Below are 23,161 nucleotides of genomic sequence, written 5' to 3'. Positions count from 1 at the left end.
ATAGCGGAGAATCTCAGGGCAAACCACCCAAAGGCAAACTAGGTTCCACTGCTCAACAACATGAGCCTGGGTCAGCTTCCTAAACTACAAAATGGGAAGGCAACAGACTGGCCTCAAAGAGTTGTGAAGACAGTGAAAAACCTATGTGAACGCTAAGGAGAAGCTACCTGGCAATAGGAAGTATTCAGTCAGTGTCAGCTGCTTATCTAGTGCAAAGGTTCATGGCACATTCCAGGGATATGACAAAGGCAATACTCACAGATGTGCTTTTGTGTGTGCATGTGTACTACATATAATATGGAAAACATATACATACACATAAAATATAAAAATTTTGCAAAAGATGATATTGACAACAGTCACCTCTAGGAAGAACCTGCTTCTATTACATACTCTCATAACTTTCAAAAATGTTACCCTAAATCCAACTCCAACTTAACAGGAAATAGGACAGAGGACATGCTAAACCACACGTGGGTAACAATCAGCAAAATCCAGCCAGTAGGAAATAAACAACCTGATTTACTTTACCAAATAAATTTTGAGGTTAAAAAAAAAAGAGAGAGAGAAATGGAAGGTCAACTACGAGGCATTGGTGTTTGGAGCCTTATTAATAGCCTGATTCAAACAGAACTTTCTTTTAATTAAGACATTATAAGAAAACTGGAAGTTTCAACAGTGGCTGAAAATATTTACAGATGAAATGATACAAGGCAGAATTTGTTTCAAAATAACCCAGGAGGGAAAAAAGCAGGCTGCTGTTGGAAGTGGGCAATGAGCACATGAGGAGTCATGTTCTTCTGTCTACTGTCTTTTGTATTTCAAATTCTACCTAATAAACATTTTGTGAAGTACATATATTACCTTTCCAACATCAAAAAAAACCAAGCTAGCGTAAAAAGTAGAACTATTATTACAGAAAATATTCAAATAGAAGTTGGTTATTTTAGAAGAAATTGGCTAGTTTTAAAAGTATCTCTCAGATAGTATGGTAATTAGTTGCTTTTTTCTTTTCTTTTTTTTTTTTTGAGACGGAGTCTTGCTCTGTCGCCCAGGCTGGAGTGCAGTGGCCGGATCTCAGCTCACTGCAAGCTCCGCCTCCCGGGTTTACGCCATTCTCCTGCCTCAGCCTCCCAAGTAGCTGGGACTACAGGCGCCCGCCACCTCGCCTGGCTAGTTTTTTGTATTTTTTTAGTAGAGACGGGGTTTCACCGTGTTAGCCAGGATGGTCTCGATCTCCTGACCTCGTGATCCACCCGTCTCGGCCTCCCAAAGTGCTGGGATTACAGGCTTGAGCCACCGCACCCGGCCAGTCGCTTTTTTCTAACACGGCAATGCAAATAAATCCTCAGTTAGTCCACGAGGTAGTTCTGTTTCAATCCTCAATAACTCTCTGGCCCTACCTTCTAAATGTGTGATTTTAAGCAAAGCACTTGACCATTGTACATCTCAATTTCCTCATCTGTAAAAAGGAAGCAGATCATTGGTTCTCAAATTTTGGAAATATATATTTTTCCAGGGGAAAGACTTCATAGATGATTCTAACACTCCTCTTCCTCCTCCCTGACCACATGCTCCTCAAACCCATCCAACTCTGAAAGGTTAAGATACCAGGTTATTTTCTGATATAACTTCAATATCTAGCAAACTCAATACTGCTTTCTAAAAATGAAGCATATAACCTTCACTGCAAAATAAAAATAAATTGCAAAATAAAAAATTAAAATGCAATGTTTCTTGTGATAATTTTTTTAAAGTCCTCCTAACAACTTAAATCAGGTTTTCCTGACTTGTGATTTAAGTCAAATCGCTTGGAGGCTTCTTATGCCTGAGCTTTCTTAAAGAAGGTGCAGTTTCAGGGTGAATCACTGGAAAGGTGAAATAGCAGCTATGACACAAGATGAGACTGAGCCAGGTGGCCCAAGGCTCGATCCCCAGGTGGGGTCCACAGATAGTTGAATCTTAGGGGAAACAGATATCCCTCAACCCCTGGCTTTCTATTCATTATTCTCTCTCAGTGCATAAGCTGAATCTGATGAGAAACAGACAGACGTCCCTCCACCCCTGGCTTTCAATTCATTATTCTCTTTCAGTGCATACTATGCAGCATATGCCCTCATCCAAGGACAAGAGCCACTTCAGGCAGACAACACTCAACAGTGTATATCACGAATTCATTTATTTTATTTATTTATTTTTATTCGAAGTCTCACTCTGTCACTCAGGCTGGAGTGCAGTCGCATGATCCCAGCTCGCTGCAACTTCCGCCTCCTTGGTTCAAGCAATTCTTCTGCCTCAGCCTCCTACAGGTGCGTGCCACCACACCCAGCTCATTTTTGTATTTTTTAGTAGAGACGGGCTGTCACCATATTGTCCAGGCTAGTCTATATCACGAATTCAAAATCAGCAAAAGGAATACCAGGAAATGCTCAGGATACTCTGTTTAGCATAAAAGAAGATAAAGTGTAATAAAATTTTATAAATATACATACATGTATTTATGTATATGTTTACATTAAGAAAAAAACAGGCTGGGCACAGACACTCATGCCTGTAATTCCAGCACTTTGGGAGGCTCAGGCAGGAGCATAACTTAAGCTCAGGAGTTTGAGACCAGCCTGGGCAACACCAGGGAGTTTCATCTCTACAAAAAATTTTTTAAAAATTAGCCAGGCATGGTGGTACACATCTGTGAACCCAGCTACTCAGAGGCTGAGGTAGGAAGGCAGCTTGAGCCCAGGAAGTCGAGGTTGCACTGAGTTACAATTGCACCGTGCTCCACTATCTTCCAGCCTGGGCAACAGAGTAAGACTCTGTCTCAAAAAAGAAAAGAGAAGAGGAAAAGGAAGAAGAAAGGAAAGAAAAGCCATAGAAAATATCCCAAAAAGTTAACAGGAGGTGAAGGAATGTTCTTTATATACTTAGCTGTATTTTCCAAACATTGTACACTGAGTATAAATAATCAGAAAGAAAAATGAAAAGCTTTTTCAAGAGAAATAATAGTAACAATAATAGCTAGTTACCTACTTGAGTTCACACTCTGTCAGGAATCATGCTAAGCAGACCTCATTCAATCCTCACCAGAGCCTACAGAGTTGGGTATATGGAGAGAAGGGGATTCTGATTAAGCCCCCATGACTCTACAAAGGGGTCTCCTGCAATGGGCACCTGAAAAAGCCTTGAATAGTAAAGGAGAAGCTGTTTAAAGACAAAACAAGGAAGCCAACTTTCTCAGGCAGTGTGCACCTACACACAGAAAGAAGTCTCAGGCCCGGAGCACAGGCACCTTTCTATTCTCCTGACAGCCCACCTGAGGGACATCAAGAGCCACAGATGTCATGATAGGTGGGTGAATGCTACAGAAGGAATGTTTGTGTTCCTCCAAAATTCATGTTGAAGACCTAACCTCCAAAGTAATGTTATTTGGAGGTAGGGCCTTTGGGAGGCAAGTAGGTCATAAGGGCAGAGCCATCGTGAATGTGAGTAGTGGCCTTATAAAAGAGGCCTAAGGGAGTTCATTTGCCCTTTTCACCATGTGACAACTCAATGAGAAGACAGGTCTATGAACCAAGAAGTGGGCCCTTACCACTGAACCTGCTGGCACCTTGATCTTGGACTTCTAGCCTCCTTTAGAGGCTGTCAGCAATAAATGTCTGTTGTTTATAAGCCACCCAGGCTACAGTATTTTTGTTATAACAGACTGAGCGAAAACAGTAAGCAAAACCAAAGAAGAGGTAGTAAGAAATGGAATTCGGCATGCACTGGGGGTCACCTCACAAAGGGCCAGGAAGTGAGAAAGGCTGAGTAAGTCACTGTCCTGTATCACTGAAAATGTGGGCACAGCCAGCCATAAAGGAATAACGTAAAACGAAGCACAAACTCCAAGGAGGCAGGGTTATCTGCTGGGGAAATCGGAGGGATGAACTACTGGAAAGACTTTGCTGATGAGAGAAGTGAAGAGCGCCCATACCTACGGGGACCAGGTCAGGAGGGAGCAGTCTGATGATGATGAAGTATCTGCCAAGGACACTATTAGGAAACCTGAAACTTATTTTCCAAATGATGCCACTCCCTTCCCAAGAAGCACTCAGGTCCCTGTAACTGGGCACAAAGGCCATACTACCCAAAGCAAGAGAAAGTAATGAACAGTTTTCTCAGGTTTTATGTTCTAATGGGCTTGTCCTAGAAGGGGTTAATATGTCAAATTATTCCATGACACCTCTTGGTACACTGCCACTACTCTGCTTCCCTGTCCAGGGCAGGAGGAATGGCCTGGTTGGACCCAGGGCCCTGTCACTGCCCAGTGCACACCAACAGTGTTGGAGCACTCTGTTCCTCATCCAAAGGACAAAAAGACACCCAGTCCAAGCACACAGGACAAAGACAACGGTTTCTAGGCAGTAACTGACATTCTTAGTGCTACCATATTGTCCTTCGTCTTTGTTAAAGAATTCTGCTCGTGATTTTTAAAGAGAAAAGCCCAGAACTGACACAGACTTTTGGAGATTTTTGTCAGCATCCCAGCACTAGCAAAGACAAAGTTACCATCCCGCTGCCTACAGCAACACCTGCAGGTCAAGAGTCTGAACTGCAGGTGCTATGAAAGTTGACACTGACAGCCCATGCCCAGAAAACCAACACCAAACCCTACTGTGATGTCATCCAAGAGGCAAACCCTAACAGGCAGCTCTTGAGAAATGCCTGATTAGTGACTATGTCATAAGATGCTGCAGACTTTGCACTCCTCTCTTCCACAGTCCTAATCATGTTTGCAGGCACTGGTCACTCAGTCTAGTATTACACAAACACTGAAGCTCAAATGGCACTTTTCACTGTTTACAAAGTCTTTACTATGAACTTTTTTTTTTTTTTTTGAGATGTAGTCTCGCTCTGCTCTGTCACCAAGGCTGGAATGCAGTGGCACGATCTCAAGTCACTGCAACCTCCACATCCTGGGTTCAAGCAATTCTGCTGCCTCAGCCTCCTGTGTAGCTGGGATTACAGGCACGTACCACACCTGGTTAATTTTTTGTATTTTTAGTAGCGATGGAGTTTCACCATGTTGATGAGGCTGGTCTCAAACTCCTGACTTCAAATGATCAGCCCGCCTCGGCCTCTAACAGTGCTGAGATTACAGGTATAAGCCACCACACCCAGCCTGAACAACTACCAAAACTGTAAAGTATCCTTACAGAATATAAGCACATTCTCTGATGCTATCTTGTACAAATAAGGTAATATCTGTGTGCTCAAATTCTCACTCTTCTCTGAGGAATAAGATGGGTTATTTACTTTGGGCCGGGCACAGTGGCTCATGCCTATAATTCCAGCACTTTGGGAGACTGAGGCGGGTGGATCATCCAAGGTCAGGAGTTCGACACCAGTCTGGCCAACATGGTGAAACAGTCTCTACTAAAAAAATACAAAAATTAGCCACGCATGGTGGCAGGTACCTGCACTCCCAGCTACTTGGGAGGCTGAGGCAGGAGAATCGCTTAAACCTGGGAGGTGTAAGTTGTAGTAGGCCAAGATCACACCATTGTACTCCAGCCTGGGCAACAAGAGCACAACTCCGTCTCAAAAAAAAAAAAGATAGGTTATTTTAAGCACTGGGGTGGGAGCATTTCTGATCTTCATTTGACATGTCCTGGCAGCAACAGCAGGGCAGGAGCAAGAAAGAAATTCAGACCAGTTGTAGGTTATTAGTCAGGGAGATGCTAAAATCAGAGTGATGGTAAAATTACGTCAAAATAAAATTTCCCCCAAATCACCCCGAAAATACTGTAAATGAAACCTGTACATTATTATGTATAAATAACAATGTATGCTGCAACAGCTTTAAGGCAGAACACAGGCACAAGGTTGCCAGGATCTGGGAGTCTGGCATCAATGGAAATGTCACTGTATTAGTCCATTCTCACACTGCTATAAGGACATACCCAAGACGGGGTAATTTATAAAGAAAAGAGGTTTAATTGACTCACAGTTCAGCATGGCTGGGGAGGCCTCAGGAAACTTTACAATCATGACAGAAGGGGAAGTAAACACATACTTCTTCACACAGCAGCGGGAAGAAGTGCCAAGCAAAGGGGGAAAAGCCCCTTATAAAACCATCTCATGAGAACTCACTATCATGAGAACCACATGTATGTAACTGCCCCCATGATTCATTGCCTTCCACCAGGTCCCTCCCATGACACATGGGGATTATGGGAACTGCAATTCAAGATGAGATTTGGGTGGGGACACAGCTAAACCATACCGGTCATCTATTTTGACTGCGGTGGTTACAAGACTGTATTTGTCCAAAGTCATAAACTGTATTCTACAAGGAATGAATTGTACTGTTACATAAATTATACTCTACTAAAACACAAAACAATTGTCTGTATACAGTAATGAATACCTTATAATAAAAATGCATATATAGAGGCAGGAGGATTACTTTGAGCCCAGAAGTTTGAGTTCAGCCTGGACAACACAGCAACACTCTGTCTCTAAAAAACTAAAACTCAAAATACATACATGCAAAATATAAATACATTATTTTTTAATAATTTCTTTTTTCCCAGAACTTACACTAAATTTATTTAAATTAAATAAGCATGTGATGTGACTTTACTGTAGCATACAAAAAGGGAGCTAATGCCTAATACTGGTTAGAACCAAAAAACGTGTCAAGCAGGCGTCAGCAGAAATCAGCTAAGACTTAGATTCTAGGTGACTGATTTTAGACAGAGTGCCCACAAAAGGCGGTGCTTCTGTGTGGTCTTCCAAAGAATAACTACCTTAACTTACTCAATTAAAAGAACTGCAGATCTACAGTTTATAGGATAAACTATCCTGAACACTGGTGGGAGGACTGGGGGTACTGCTAAAGGTAGAACAAGGAAAAGGATGGTCTTTCATGTTCTACTTTCAAATCTGCCAAAACATTACATTTCAGGTATAACCAGAGATCAGTGCCACAACTTCCTGTTTTGTTAGAGGAAAACAAGTAACTGAAGCTGAGAATGTTCCAGTCCTTGGAAATGTTTGATTAGGATTCTTGCAGGACCAGTCTATTCTGAACAAAAAGCTACCAAGTAGAAAGGTTACCTTTCCTGAAACATATGCAAGTCTTCACTCTATACTTATTTTTAAGGTAGAACTCACAAAACTAACTCTAATTCTAACCCAGAACATAAATCATTGGTTCAAGAATTTTAAAATAGGGTCCCTATGAAACAACAAAGTAGCTATTCTAGTCTATTACTCAGAAATCAAAACAAATCCCCTCTTTTCATTTTTTAGAGATCACAAAAGGAATACAAAAAAAATTAATGAAACAAAATAAACGGCTCATTACAGAAAAATTAGATAATTGATAGTAAGCGACCAAAGATAAAAATGGAAGAACACTCACAATTCCCACACTCTGGGATTACCACTATTATTTTGCTTGCCAGCCTTTTTTTTCTGACATATATAGATTTTTAAAGTGTTTCAAATTTGATTTTGATGTTAGACTATATAGTTTGAATTCTCCCCTTCTCACTTAACATTATATCATGAAAATATCTGTATAAGTCAAGGTTCCACCAAAGAAACAGAAGCAGCAGATATAGTCAGCCCTCGCTATCCATGGGTTCCATATCCCAAATCAAAATATTCCCAAAAAATATTGATCAAAATATTTGCTGCAGATCAAAAATACTCCCAAAAAAAGGCCAGGCATGGTGGCTCACACCTGTAATCCCAGCACTTTAGGAGGCTGAGGTGAGTGAATCACTTGAGTTCAGGAGTTCGACCCCAGCCTGGCCAACATGGTAAGACCCCAACTCTACAAAAAATACAAAAATCAGCTGGGCAAGGTGGTGCACGCCTGTAGTCCCAGCTACTTGGGAGGCTGAGGTGGGAGGATCGCTTGAGCTCAGAAGCCAGAGGCTGCAGTGAAACAAGAGTATGTCACTGCAAACAGAGCAAGACCCAGTATCAAAAAATATAAAATAAAATTTCAAAAAAAAAAAAAAGGATTGTTTTGTCTGTGCTGAACATGTACAAACTTCTTGTCATTATTCCCTAAATAATACAGTGTAACAACTATTTACATAGCATTTACATTGTATTAGGGATTGTAAGTAATCTAGAGACGATTTAAAGTATATGGGAGAATATGCATAGGTTATACACAAATATTATACTGTTTTATGTAAGAGACCTAACCATTCACCAATTTTGGTATCCACGAGGGACCTGGAACCAATCCCCTTCAGATACCAAGGGATAAATGTATTTATTAAGAGAGTTACTGCAAGAAATTGGCTTACATGATTGTGGGGGCTGGCTAGGCCAGTCTGAAATCCACATAGCAGGCCAATGTGGAACTCTCCAGAAACTGAGTGCAGCTGCTGTCCATCGGAGAAATTTCTTCTACGTCAGGGGAGCTCTGCTGTGTTCTTCAGGCTTTCAGCTGATAGATCAGGCCCACTCAGATCACCTAGGACAATCACCCTTACTTAAAGTCAACCAATTATTAACTTGTATCACATCCACAAAATACCGTGACAGCAATGCCAAGATGAGTGTTTGACTGAATAACCAGGACTGTAACTTAGCCAAACTCACAAATGAAACTGACCATCACAATAACCGTGTCAGTAATCTTTAAAAGCATTTTATAAATGTATTTATCCATTCCCTTACTATAGAAATTCAGCATTCTTCCAAAATTTTGCTAATATAAGTAATGTTGGAATAAATAGAACTCAAGTGAACAATGCTATAGACTGAATGTCTGTGTCCCAAAATTCCTATGCTAAATCTTAATCCCAAGATATTGGGATTAGTACTTCGGGAGGTGATTACAGCTCTGCCTTCATGACTGGAATTAGTGCCCTCATAAAAGACTTGAGAGAGTTCTCTCACCTCTTTCAGCATTTGAGGACACAGCGAGGTAACTATGAATCAGAAAGTGGGCTCTCACCAGACATTGAAGCGGCCAGTCTTGATCTTAGACTTCTAGTCTCCAGAACTGTGAGCAATAAATTTCTGTAGTCTATAAGCCACCCGGGTTATATTATTTTATTATAGCAGCATAAGTGGACTATGACAAACAACTTTGTATATTCAATCTTCATTCTCACATCTGATTATTGTACAGAAAGACTACCAGTAAGGAGGGGCTACACATAGAAAGAACTCTAGAAAACCTCATAAGATCCCCTTGAGTCTTTGGCTGAATACAAAACTGCACACGTGTAAAGTGCAACTCCATGAGACAAGTAGGAAACCTGGGTAACTGCCAGACAATCCCTAGAGCTGGGAGATGTTCAAGCCTCAACCAGCCAGAATGGAAAGACCTCACTAAACAGCTGGAGCACTCGGAAGCCCCAAAAAGGCATGTGTTAGAAGACTAAGCTAGCTTTAAAATAAAAGTACCCTAGACACAGCTTAATAAAACTGAAAAACAAGGCCAGACACATTGGTGCACACCTATAATCCCAGCACTTTGTAAGCCAAGGTGGGAAGATCATTTGGGACCAGGAGTTCCAGATCAGCTTGGGTAACATTAAGACTCCATCTCTACAATCAATTGATCAATCAATACAAATAAAAACCAAGCTTCAAAGAGATCATTCTGATCAGCAAATAAATTAATTGCCTGCAAGAACAAAACTCAACACTCAACAGAAGAAACCAAAACCCAGAGATTCGACAGCGCAACATTCGTTAATGTCTAGCATCCAATCAAAAATTATCAGACATTTCAAAGAAAAAGAAAATGTGACCCAAAATCAAGAGAAAACTCAATCCATAGAAATAAACCAAGAAATCACAGAGATAATGGAATTAGCAGATAAAGACTTTAAACTATTGTAAGTATATTGAAGGATTTAAAGGAAAACCAAGGTAGGAATCGAAGCCATAAAAAACAATCAAAGGGAACCTGCAGGGTTGAAAAATAAACTATCTGAAATTAAGAAGTTACTAGATGAGTTTAACTAAAGATTGGACACTAAAGGAGAAAAGACAGTAAAGTTGAAGGCAGGTCAACAGAAAATATTCCAAAGGAAGGACAAAGAGAAAACAGACCTCCTGAGAGAGAGAGAGAGAGAGAGAGAGAGAGAGAGAGAGAGAGAGTGTGTGTGTGTGTGTGTGTGTGTGTGTGTGTGTGTGTGTGTGTGTGTGTTGGGGTTGAGGGGTGGGCACAAAAGTCCCCAAATAGTATAAACACAACAAAAATCATGCCTGAGTAAATCTTAAACTGCTCAAACTAATGATAATAACTTAAAAGCAGCTGATATAACAAAAGAATGGGGATATTTCACATACAGGGGAACAAAGAATGTCTACTCACTTCTCATCATAAACAGTGCAACCTAGAAGACAATGGAATTATAGTCTTTAAAATGTTTAAAGAAAAACAAAAACAAAAAAAAAGTGTCAACTGCAATTCTATATCCAACAAAAATATCCTCAGACATGCAAGATGAAATAAAGGCATTTTCAGACAAAAAAGCTGAAAGAATTCACTATCAGCAGATTTGTACTATAAAAAATATTTTTAAAAGATCTGCAAGGAAATATCAGCTGTCTGCCTTCCACCCTATACTTCCCACTTCCAATCTCTAAATCTTTATTTCACCCCTTCTCATCCAGAGCTCCATATTCAAGAACTGCTCCCCTTCTCCATCAATTTGGTTCTGCCATCAAACAATTGTTTTCTCTGAACTTCGTTAGCCCGGCCTTTAAGACTCTGCAATCTTGCCCCTCCTGTCTTTACAAAACTTATTTTCTCTTACTCCATATTTTATAAGCCATTCCAAGTTGTTCACTTTGCTTCACTAACTAGAAAAAAAAAATTCAAAAACTCCCCCACACCCTAGGCAATACAGCAAGAAAATCTTTTAAAAATTTAGCCAGGTATAATGGCAGACATCTCTACAAAAAATTACAAAATTAACCAGATGTGGTGGTGCACGCTTACGGTCCCAGCTACTCAGGAGGCTGAGGCGAGAGGATTGCTGGAGTCCAAGAGTTCAATTCATATATTGCACTATGATCACACCACTGCACTCCAGCCCGGGCAACAGAGTAAGATCCGGTTTCTATTTAAAAATGTGCATGCACACACACAGTCTCCCACAAAACAGGTCAGAAAGAGCACAGAAGTAAGAAAAACAGAAGACAACTCAAGGTGGCAGGGATTCAGGGGGACACAGGTGACCCATCCTATCAGAGGGAAGAGAGTGAATTTTCCAAAAAACAAAGCAGGCCAAGAGGCTCATGGCTGTCTTGCAGACACTGCTACAACTCCCACACAAGAAGGGATCAGCTCCTCTCACTCAGACTGCAAGGAAGGACTGTATAACTAAGTTTAGAGCACCCACGAAACATAACTCCTAAAAAGTGAGTACAAGTACAGCATGAGACTTGATTCAGGGAAACCTTATGCCACATTCAAGCTCTACTGCTCATTAGCTGCTTGACTATCGGCTCATTTAAAATTCACAATAGCTCTATAAGACAGGTACTATTATTATCACCGACATTTTACAGAGGAGAAAACAGAGACACAGAAAGATTATACTGCTTGCTCAAGGTAATACATTCAGGAAGCAGCATAGCCAGGATGTGAATCCAGTCACCTAAAACAGACTGCCATTTCAGGTGTCCATTATACCTCAGGCACTATAAGCACATCCTAGCAGTGCTCCTGCAGAGAGAAAAACACAAACAATAGAGCTGATGAGGCTAAACGTCTAAAAACAGATGAAGTTAGGTCTTTGTGAGAGGAGTCAAGTGCTCTAACTTTGGCTCTATATCTCAAATGGTTGTATGACTACTGACCTCACCTAATGAGGGAACTGACCTTAGGCCAACTGACCTCCCATCCTACGTAACTGAAAGACTGTAATCCAGCAGTTTGCAAATATGAAGAGCTAAATAAATACTGACATCAAGAATTGATGTGTTACAAAGAATGAATTATGGACAAACACAAACACCAGATGTCAAGCAAGAAAGAAGGAAGCTGCAAAGTAGAAATTCCCACCTGGGAAGAGCTGGTGGTTCCCTAGGGACTTCAGCAGCACCAGCAACTGCTCCTGGAGCTTCTGCCTCCTGTGAGCCATGGGCCATTTCCTTCACAGGGTCCTGTGGGCCTGGAGGCTGCACTTTCTCTACTTCCTGACGCCCACCCAATTCTGTGGTGGAGTCAATCTCTATTTCCTGGACTGGAACTGGGACTGGCTCCTTCTCAGTTGCAGCAGCTGACACAGTCTTGGCCTCTTCTTCTTCCTTTCTTCTGATTTTCTCTTCAAGTTCCTGCCTTCTCTTCTCATCATCCTGACGGGCCATGTGGTCAAAGGTTTTGAATACCTAAAATCAAACAGCAACCCAGCAATCAGTTCGTCTGCCCAACAATGTACCACATATCTTGTAGAAACGTGGTAAAATCTGTTAAGGAGAGAACTAAAAGTCATAAACTGACAAGTTTTCCCATTGGAAAAATGGAAATGCACTGCCACTTCACCAAAAGCTGACAGGTAAACAGTGTTTAACAGGAGGATTCCAAAATCAACAAAATCAAAAACTTACAAACCAAGGCTAACAATATTTACAAACCTAAAATATGCACAGTTAGATGGTCTTTGTTGTCATTATTTTTACAGACCCCAGTTTTGTTCACAATGCAAAGAATACATGGTCCTGGTACAACTGTGGGTTATAAAGGATCCAAAATTCAGACTCACAAATGAAACATGAAAATATGGCTGAACTTCAATTCCCCAAATGCAACCAGGTTTACTGGACTGCTGCTATTTTTCACCACACTGTATGGACATTCAATTCAACAAACATCTACTATGTGCCTATGGTGTGCAAGAAACACACAAACAAAAAAAAATATGAAAATGATTTCTGCTGCCTCCTAAGAACTCAAAATTCTGGTGTGTAAATAAGTTCTTAACATTTTCTGGGACACAGTCACACCCATGAAGGTGCTGGGACCTCTCTACCAAAAAAGTACAGTGAAGACATACCCACATATGAAAACTCTGATACAAGAGGAGGCATGACAGAGCCCTTAACTCCCTGTCAGAGTATGGGTGGGAATGAGCATACCTGGCAAAAGAAATCTAGGGAGACTTCTTGGAACAAGGAGGATTCCAGTTAGACCTTGAATGAGAGGCACATCTTCCATAGGGAACCATTGGAGGAAACGCCATAGCTCCAAGAATAGGCTTGTCAAGGAATGGCAAAAGCTCTTGCAACAACTGGAGGGAGGAAAGGCTGAGAGAGCAACCTGGGACATGGGCGGGAGTCAGATTCTAAAGGGCTAGAATGTGGACTGGTATTAAGTAACAATGTTCTGTGCACTGCGCAGGCAGTCAAAAGGGTGCTAACAGACTAACTGTGTCAAATGATTCTACCAACATTCTCTCAAAACCCTCACAAAAATCCTGTGAAGAAGACAGCATCAACATTTCAAAAATGAGAAAAAATAAGGCTTGGAAAGGTTAAGTAACTTGCCCCAGCTCCTGCTGGCAAAAGAAGTAAAAAATTACGCAGCACGCACCAAACAGTGCAAGGAGATGATGATGTACGCAGAAGGGAAAAAAAAAATCAATAAAATCCTAAAAGGTTAAAAACTGGAAACAACACCAGAACCACTTTCACTTCTGCAGATAACCTGAAGCCCTGACTAGATTCTAACATTCGTGTTTCTACCGCTTTGAGTCCATTGCAGTCAGAGTTGCTCATCCTCCTGATACTCCAGCTCATCTTAACTCCACAAAAGCAAAGCAACAAGAACTCTCTCTCCTAACACCTGAGACTTCTAACACAGAATCCCCAGACTTGATAGTCCTCACCATGCCACTGCCTCTGCTCACTCAGTACATCTAGCCTTCTCTGACCTACCCATTCACACCACCAGGAAGTGCTACCACTGCCAACCTCCCAACCATCACGTGTTCTCGGTATTCATTCTAGAGTCACAGAACATGGAGCTGGAAGAGAACTCCAATCTGTGACCTCCTGAGACAATCTTCTCAGCTGACAAGAGGTGAAGTGACTCTCCCAAGATTTCCCAACAATTTATGTGAGGAACAGGATGTAGCTAGCTTTCCTGATTCTAGTTTCAAGGACTTCTACAAAGGAGCACTTCTTAAAGTGGAATCCCAAAAAAAACAGCATTATCGATTACAATGAATGGCTTGTCCGTCTAAACTATTTTTGTCTTAAAACATACTAATGTATTCTAAAGTGGAATGCAATTTTCACATACATCATTCCTACTGAGGTTCTTCAAGCTGTGTATCCAGGCTATGCAAACTCTTAGGAGGAAACATATGAGCTGCCTAACTCTACACCAACAATGCACTCCCCAAAATATTAAGGGAACACTTTGAAGTTCTACAATGATGCAGCCCAGCACTCCCATCCAAATTCTTCTCTGCCTATATTCAGCAGAGACACCAAGCATCCCACTTCTGGTCAGGGTGGAGGGGCAGACCACAGGAAGCAGTCTTATGCCATCAAGTTAGGGACAGAAAAAAAAAAAATCCTAAGAGGCAGATGAGTAGGAGTGGAGAGGTCAGGAGATCACCTACTACCACACCACACAGAAATAATGTTATGCTGGTACCAAGTCACTCAGTCTCATTCAGTGTTGTCCCACCCCACAACAAAATCCTTGTCAATACTGAAATCACCTTTACAAGCCTCCTGCCAAATGAGCTTCTGCGGATAAAAGAACAGGTTCTGGCCGGCCACGGTGGCTCATGTCTGTAATCCCAGCAATTTGGGAGGTCGAGGTGGGTGATCACCTGAGGTCAGGAGTTCAAGACCAGCCTGGCCAACGTGGTGAAACCCCATCTCTACTACCAAAAATACAAAAATTAGCCGGGCATAGTGGCGCATGCCTGTAATCCCAGCTACTCCGGAGGCTGAGGCAGGAGAATCACTTGAACCTGGGAGGTGGAGGTGCCGTGAGCCAAGATTGCGCCACTGCACTCCAGCCTGGGCAACAGAGTAAGACTCCACCTCACAAAAAAAAAAAAAAAAAGAACAAGTTCCCAGGATTCACCCTGATCTACCCAACCAAAATATCCAGGAATGTGTTTTTAAAAGTTCCTTGGCCGGGTGCAGCAGCTCACACCTGTAATCCCAGCACTTTGGGAGGCTGAGGCAGGCACATCACGAGGTCAGGAGTTTGAGACCAGCCTGGCCAACATGGTGAAACCCCATCTCTACTAAAAATACAAAAATTAGCCAGTCGTGGTGTTGCATGCCTGCAATCCCAGCTACTCAAGAGGCTGAGGCAGGCGAATTGCTTAAACCCAGGAGGTGGAGGTTGCAGTGAGCCAAGATCATGCCACTGCACTCCAGCCCGGGTGACAGTGAGACTCTGTCTCCGGGAAAAAAAAAAAAGTTCCTTAAGCGATGCTGATAGTTGAGAACCACTTCCAGAAAACATGACACCTCTCTTAACCATTTGCTGAAGACTGTCCTCTTGCGTTTCTGTGAAACTTACTGCTCTCCACCAAGATTATTCCCCAAGACCTGTTCTTCACCTTTGGCTCTTCTCTCTCCCTCGAATCACTCCAGTTGCTCTAGCTCCCAAAAGATCTAGTCCAGTAATTCCAATAGCCTATGGGCAGAGACTCCTACCAGGAACTTCAACCTAAAACTGAACTTTTTCCCCTAAACCCAGGTGACAGTTCAGTTAATGCATTATCACTATTTCAGTCACCCAAGTTTAAACCTTGGATCATCACTGACCCATCCCTCCCCTTCTTCCATCCCCGCTCCCCATCTCCACTACTTCTCTAGACTGGTCACCAAACCCTAACCTATGGAAGTGTCTTATAAGAGGTGTTACCAGGTAAATGAGTGCACTACCTCTGTCAGTTCATCTGTGAAACAAAGACCAACCTCTCAGGTTATGTTAAGGGTTAAATAAGACAACAACTCCAGAATATAAAACATCTGACACTATACATATTCGTATATACTCCTTTTTCCTCCACACCTTTCTGCAAACTACAATCATCCTGGACAAAAGTGTTCTCATGCTACTATGGAATGGTTAAACAATAGAACAGAAAGATTTGGATTTCACAAAATGAAATTTTTAGTTCCAGCTCTACGGTGAATGGCTGTGTGTTCTCGGTCAAATCACTTAACCTTGCTGAATTGGTATGTGAACTTGAAACTTACCTATTTCACAGAGAGACTGAAGATCAAATGGCAAGGCTTCATTAACCTGCCATAAGGTCCTGCTAAAGGCCACCTTCAACAGCTCTCTGATCACTAAGATGGCACTTATGCCACTGACAAGGATGAGGAATAGCCTTAAGTTCTGAAATTGAACCCTAATGGAACCCCATTCTTCATTTGGCCCTATTACCCTGGTAGCTACCAAGCCAGTCAAAGCTTTGGCTTCTACTGAGGAAAGTAACATCCGATCAACCTGCAGCATGCATTAAGATTTCAGTAGGAAACATCTGAAACACTTTATAAATTGTAACATCTAGAGAACTGGGGGAGGTATCATCAGCATTTCTATCTTCTTGGGTTTCTACGAACAGGCTTAATGCTTGGCTGAATAGTTTCTTTCAATCTCATCAGAAGTCCCATCTCTCTTATGAAACCTTCTTCACTTCTCAACCATCATTTCTATCTCCTTTCTTTACAATGGGCTCCATCAAATAATTGCCCTTACAAAGTTTTCTATTACTTTCTGGGTTTTCCCTCTTTAACTGTGTCACAAACAGAGAGAAACCACTACTTAAAGACCCCTATCACCCGTACCTAAGAGTGTAAACTACATTCAGCAAACGGTTGCTTACTACATTCAAAAGTGCCCAGTCAACTTTACTGAATGAGTACTGACAGCGCTTCCAACATACAATAAACTTAACCTGGAAGGTATGGAATTAAGTTCAAATGAAATTTTAATAATCACTACAATGACAGTCTTTGACCTGGGAAGTCACATTTCAAACAAGCGGCCACACCCATTGATCCACACAATGCCTCCGTCATCACCGCCAGCTCAAGTCTTTGGTGGTTCTGGGGCATGCACGTTTCTGTTGCTGTAAATGTCCTTCCTTCCTGTCTGGCCTGCATGGATTTCACTCCCTGACTAGCAGACCCCAGCACCGTGAGGGGTACGCGCTGCCGGGTGCTGAGCAGGGCTCTTCACAGTCGGCTTACTACTTCTGAAACCTCAGGACGTCCGGAGCGAACCCCGGCTGCTCCCTCAGCGGAATAAACTGACATCCAATCCGTGCTTCAGATTACTGAAGCCATTCTCGAAAGCTCAACCCCAGGACACCATGAAAAGGAGGAAACAGGCTGGGAGAGCTTGGAGGAGCGGGCGCCAGGAGTCAAGGCAGGCCGGGGGCGGCGGCTCCCCAGACCGCAGGCCTGCCCGCCTCACCTGCAGCACCAGGGCCTGCGCGGCCCCGGGTGGGAAGCCCATGCGGTCCGACGGGTGGCGCAGCAAGCGATAGAAGTCTGTCTTGCGGTAGAGGAAGCCAAAGAGAACGCGCAGGAAATCCTGGACGTTGCCCACGTGCTGCAGGATGCCCAGAAGGGCCTGGTCATACAGCTCCGCCGCTCCGGGCTCCATGTCGCCTCCCGCCCTAGGTACGCTTCACACACGGAGCGCCGCCTCAGACCTGCCGACTGGCCACTTCCGGCGTCCGCAGCCAACGGCTCCGCCGGACGGCGTGGCTCCAGAACTTCCGGTCCGTGCTTGTTCGGCCCCTGCGACCCCGGGCTGTATTCCCCGGGCCCGGCTGCCCCACGCTCTTTGCCCTGATGTGGTCTTTGACAAAAGAGCCCGATAAAGTCAGCATTGAGGTTCCTACGCGGAAGGAGGCCCGTGGCTGCTGTTGCGCTGTGGTCGCTTGGCCGCCATGTTTGAAGAGGGCGAAAAAACTATGGGGCGTCCAGTGTCACGTGACTGCTCGGATTTTTGTCACGTTTTCTGTGGAGCCTTTCTTATTTCTGTGTTCAGTTCCCGCCTGGGTATTCGGAACCTGTGGTTAAAGCTGGGGCTGCGGTAAGCTTTTTGTTAGTGAGCCAGATACGGGAAAATGCGTATATGTGGGATCTATGGGTTTCTTATTAATAACAGAGCTGTGAGTTAAACTCAGGGCGTTGCATCAGAAGAAAGTCAAGACGATGAAGAAAAGAAAAGAGTGAGTGCATTCACGTATATTAAGTGGAAAGAGCTAGATTCAGAATTGGGAATCCGTATGCCATCGTTGTGAAATATGTACGTGTATGTGTGTATAGTATGTATATACATATATACGTCATGTATGCATATGTTGTTAGTGTCTGTCAAAGTATAATCTTAAAAGCATGACACTCATACAAATTTATCATGAACACATATCCAAGATTTCTTCAGCAAATTAACAATGATATGGTAAAGCTGGTTCAAAAGCATTTTGAGGAAGTGGACTTTAAACATTTTGACAAAGCATTAGAGTAAGATTAGGTTGGATACAAAGCCGGCTGGTGTTGTACAAGATGATAAAACCATAGGTTATCATTTCTAGTGGATATAAATGATTTGCACTTCTTCTAGAATAAAACATGCAGGTTAACACGTCTTCACAGTGTCTACACTTTAATGAATTGTAAGTAAAATCAAACTCAGGTAAATTGCCCTAGAACAGTGGTTCTGAAACTCTTGATTTAGGAGCCATTGATGCTCTTAAAATTTGTTGAACACTCCAAAGAACATTTGTTGATATGGGTTATACTTATCAATATTTACCACATTAGAAATTAAAACTTAGAAAATGTTTAAATATCCATTTTTAAATGACGATAAAACACATTACATGTTAACATACTTTTATGCAAAAAATAATGTTCTTCAAAGCAATAAAAGCTCAGCGAGAGGAGTAACATAGTTTTACATTTTTGCAAATCTCTTTAATGAGCTTACTGGAAGACAGCAAGATTCCGCGGGCAAGGTAGCTCACGCTTGTAATCCCAGAACTTTGGGAGGCTGAGGCAGGAGGATCACAAGGTCAGGAGTTCGAGACCAGCCTGGGCAACACAGTGAAACCCTGTCTCTACTGAAAATACAAAAATTAGCGGGGCATGGTGGCACGCATCTGTACTCCCAGCTACTCGAGAGACTGAGGCTGGAGAATCACTTGAACCTGGGAGGTGGAGGTTGCAGTGAGCCTAGATCGTGCCACTGCCATCCAGCCTGGGCAACAGAGTGAGACTGTCTCAAAAAAAGAAAAAAAGAAACTAAACTATGGTTTAATGAAACAAAATACCTCAGCTAAAAATAAGAATAAAGGAGATCGAAGTTGGGGATGTCAAATATTGCCCTCTGTAAATCTAAAGGGTTTCTGCATTTTATTAATAAATGTTTTATAATTAAAATGTAATGTTTTAAGAAGATTCATTATACACTATAATAAAAAGATGTGGGGGAGCAGACACTTGTAGACACTGCTGGTGGAAGTGTAAGAATATACAGACATTTTTTAAGGCAGTTTGGCAAAATCTAGCTTTATCAGTCAGGATCTTGGTAGGAAACAGATGGCCCTCCCAAGCTGGGTAGTTTGAAGGGGGCTTTTAAAAGGGACTATTTACAAAGATAGGGGCAAGGTTTTTGAAACCTCGCATGAGATAGAATGGGACCATGGGACTAGTAACAGCAGGGAGCTGTTCCCACCCCTGGGCCTGGAGGGCCTGGAAGAAAGTGGCTTCTAAAATCAAGATGAATAGTTGCTAGTGGAGAAGCCCGCCTGTCCTCTAACTCCTTGCCCTCTGACTTTCTGCTGGTAGTGACTAATGGTCACATCCATTTTGAAGCCGGAAGTTAAGATGAACAGGCTAACCCTCTTCATCTGGATCAGCCTTCCAGGGAAGAGAGTAGGTTGGAAAAAGGTGGAGAGCAGATCAGAAAAGGCACGAAAAAGAAATCCAGTACACTATCAAAAATCAAAATGTACATAGATATTGGCCAAGCAATTTCACTACTAGAAATTTACCAGCTGGGCGCGGTGACTGACACCTGTTATCCCACCACTTTGGGAGGCCAAGGCGGGCAGATCACTTAAGGTTGGGAGTTCGAGACCAGCCTGACCAACATGGAGAAACCCCATCTCTACTAAAAATACAAAATTAGTCAGGCATGGTGGCACATGCCTGTAATCCCAGCTACTCAGGAGGCTGAGGCAGGAGAATCACTTGAACCCAGGAGGCAGAGGTTGTGGTGAGCCGAGATCGTGCCATTGCACTCCAGCCTGGGCAACAATAGCAAAACTCCATCACAAAAATAAAAAGAAAAAAAGAAAGAAATTTACCCTATAACTATATTCAAGCGACTGTATGGATTTATTTATATGAGGACATTCATTACAGCATGACTTATAATTGTGAAAAGCTAGAGTTAAACACCCAACCATAGGTGGCTGAATAAATTGTGATCCATAGTTTTTATTCACACACAACATGTATTTACTGAGAATCCGTGGGTATGAATTTATGAAGTGAATACAACACATTGCAGAATGGAATATATGGCAGCAACAGGCCCCAAGTAAGTCCAAAACCCAGCAGAGAAAAACCTGTATTTAGTCCTAAAGCTGGAGAATAATCTCCTTTGACTCCATGTTCTAAATCCTGGGCACACTGGTTTGGGGATTGGGCCCCCAAGGCCTCAGGCAGCCAGATCTCCATGGCTTTCTCTTGGTTTGGAGTCTCATGACTGCAGCTCTCCCAGGCTGGGGTTACACAAGGGTAGGTCTACAGTTTTGGGCTCTACTAGGTGCCGCCCTGGTGGGAACTCTCTGTAACAGCTCTGACCACACATTCCTGCTAAGCATTGCCTCAGTAGGGACTCTCTGTGGTGGCTCTTCCCCTGCAATAAGTTTCTTCCTGGGCCTCAAGCTGTTGCCAAGGCTTACTGCTTGTTTCCTCCAAAACAGCAATCCAAACCGACCTGGTCCCACATGAGCTGTGCCTGGGGCAGCTGAGGAATGCTGCACTGGAATGCAGGGAGCGGAGTTCCAAGGCAGCTCTGGGCAGTGAGCCTATGGACGTTACCCCAGGCCTGTCCTCCAGAATCATTCTGCCCTCCTAGAGCTCTGGACCTGTGATGGAAGGGGCAGCCTCGAAAATCTCCTCTGAAATAGCTTTGAGGTCATTCTCCCATTGCCATTGCCTTGGTGAATAGCATCTGGCTCCCTTCCATTCACACTAATCTCTTCAGCAAGCAGTCTCTGGGCCACGCTCTGAGTTCACTCTCCTAAATGTACCTTTTTATATTTTACATGGCCAGGCTATAAATTTTCCAAATCTTTCACTCTGCTTCTTTTTAAATTATAAATTCTGTCTTTAAGTCATTCCTTTGTTCTTGTATCTCACTATATGTGATTAAAAATGGCCACGTAGCAGCCTGAATGCTTAACTGCTTAGGTATTTCTTCCACCAGATATCCTAGTTTGTCATTCACATTCCACTTTCCATAAAGCTGTCAGGCATGGACACAGTTCCACCATTACTACTTTATAACAAAGATGCCCTTTATTCAAGTTTCCAATACCTTGCTTCTCATTTCTGTCTGAGACCTCATCAGAATGGCCTCTACCAATATTAAATATAATGTTGGTAGCTATATTGCCAGTAAAGGCCATTTACTGTTAATGTTGGTAGAGATATAGACAGTAAAGGCCATTTACTGTTAATGTTGGTAGAGATTTGGACAGTAAAGGCGATTTACTGCCCACATCAGAGACTGTGTCCATATCTCTATCAACAATCGTGACCACTGAAGTAATCTTTAAGAAGATTCTGACTTTCCCTGTATCTCTTCTCTTCTGAGACTTCACCCTTAATGCTCCATTTATGGCAATACAGGCTCTTTCTAGCATGCTCCTCAAAATTCTTCCAGTCTCTACCCATTATCCAGTTCCAAAGCTACTTTTATGTTTTCAGATATTGGTTATAGCAATAGACCCACTTCTCAGTGCCAATTTTCTATCTTAGTCTGTTTACGGTTGCCATAACAATACCACAGACCAGGTAATCTATAAATAACAGGCCTTTATTTAGCTCATGGTTCTGGAGGCTGGAAAGTTCAGGAACTTGATGCCAGCATCTGTTGAGGGCCTTCTTGTTTAGTCATCCCTTGGCAGAAAGCAAAAGGCAGAAGGGGCAAGTGAGTACACGAGATAGAGGCACCAGGGGCCAGCATCACTTTATAACAACTCACTTTTATGGTAACTAATTCACTGTAGTAATAACATTGATTCATTAATGAGGGCTGTACCCACATGATCCAATCATCTTTTATTAGGCCCTACCTCCCAACATTGTTTCATTGGGGCTTACATTTCCAGCACATGAATTTGGGAGACACATTTCAACCATAGCAAGCATGTTAACTAAAGAGAAGACATTTAAAAAATGAAATCATTTAGTAGTGAAAACACGATGTATTCAATGAAAAATACACCAGATGAGATGTACCACAGATTAGAAATACAGCCAGGAGCAGTGGCCCACACCTGTAATCCAAGCACTTTGGGAGGCCAAGGCGGGAGGATCATTTGAGGTCAGGAGTTAAAGACCAGCATGACCAACATGGTGAAACCCCGTCTCTACTAACTACTAAAAATACAAAAATTAGCCATGCATGGTGGCACGCCCCTGTAGTACCAGTTACTTGGGAGGCCGAAGTAGGAGAGTTGCTTGAACCTGGGAGGCAGAGGTTGCAGTGAGCCAAGATCGTGCCATTGCACTCCAACCTCGGCAACAAGAGCGAAACTCCATCTCAAGAAAAATAAAAAGAAAGAAAAAAGAAAGAAATAAATAGGGCCGGGCGCGGTGGCTCAAACCTGTAATCCCAGCACTTTGGGAGGCCAAGATGGGCAGATCACGAGGTCAGGAGATCGAGACCATCCTGGCTAACACGGTGAAACCCCGTCTCTACTAAAAAAATACAAAAAATTAGCCGGGCAAGATGGCGGGCGCCCATAGTCCCAGCTACTCGGGAGGCTGAGGCAGGAGAATGGCGTAAACCCGGGAGGCGGAGCTTGCAGTGAGCGTGGATCTGGCCACTGCCCCCCAGCCTGGGTGACAGAGCAAGACTCCGTCTCAAAAAAAAAAAAATAAAAATACA

General features: G+C 42.7%; 1 protein-coding gene across 2 annotated transcripts in view; it reads right to left on the bottom strand.

Annotated features, from left to right (window-relative positions):
- NUDCD3 (NudC domain containing 3) overlaps positions 1-18,008 on the bottom strand; it is a 112,044-nt gene extending 94,036 nt beyond the window's left edge. Inside the window, exons 1-2 of one of the 2 annotated variants that reach the window (XM_017871688.1) lie at positions 17,435-18,008; positions 12,038-12,363 (exon numbers count right to left, since the gene is read on the bottom strand). In XM_017871688.1, coding sequence (XP_017727177.1) covers positions 12,038-12,363; positions 17,435-17,626 — 518 coding nt within the window. In that variant the 5' untranslated portion in view covers positions 17,627-18,008. The remainder of the gene's footprint in view (positions 1-12,037; positions 12,364-17,434) is intronic. The other variant, XM_017871687.1, reaches the window with a different exon arrangement.
- Positions 18,009-23,161: the final 5,153 nt, after the last annotated feature.

This window comes from Rhinopithecus bieti, unplaced genomic scaffold (genome assembly GCF_001698545.2).
Source record: "Rhinopithecus bieti isolate Rb0 unplaced genomic scaffold, ASM169854v2 scaffold_6908, whole genome shotgun sequence".
NCBI lineage: Eukaryota > Metazoa > Chordata > Mammalia > Primates > Cercopithecidae > Rhinopithecus > Rhinopithecus bieti.
Note: the sequence above shows the minus strand (reverse complement) of the source record. Positions and strands in the feature narration are given on the sequence as shown.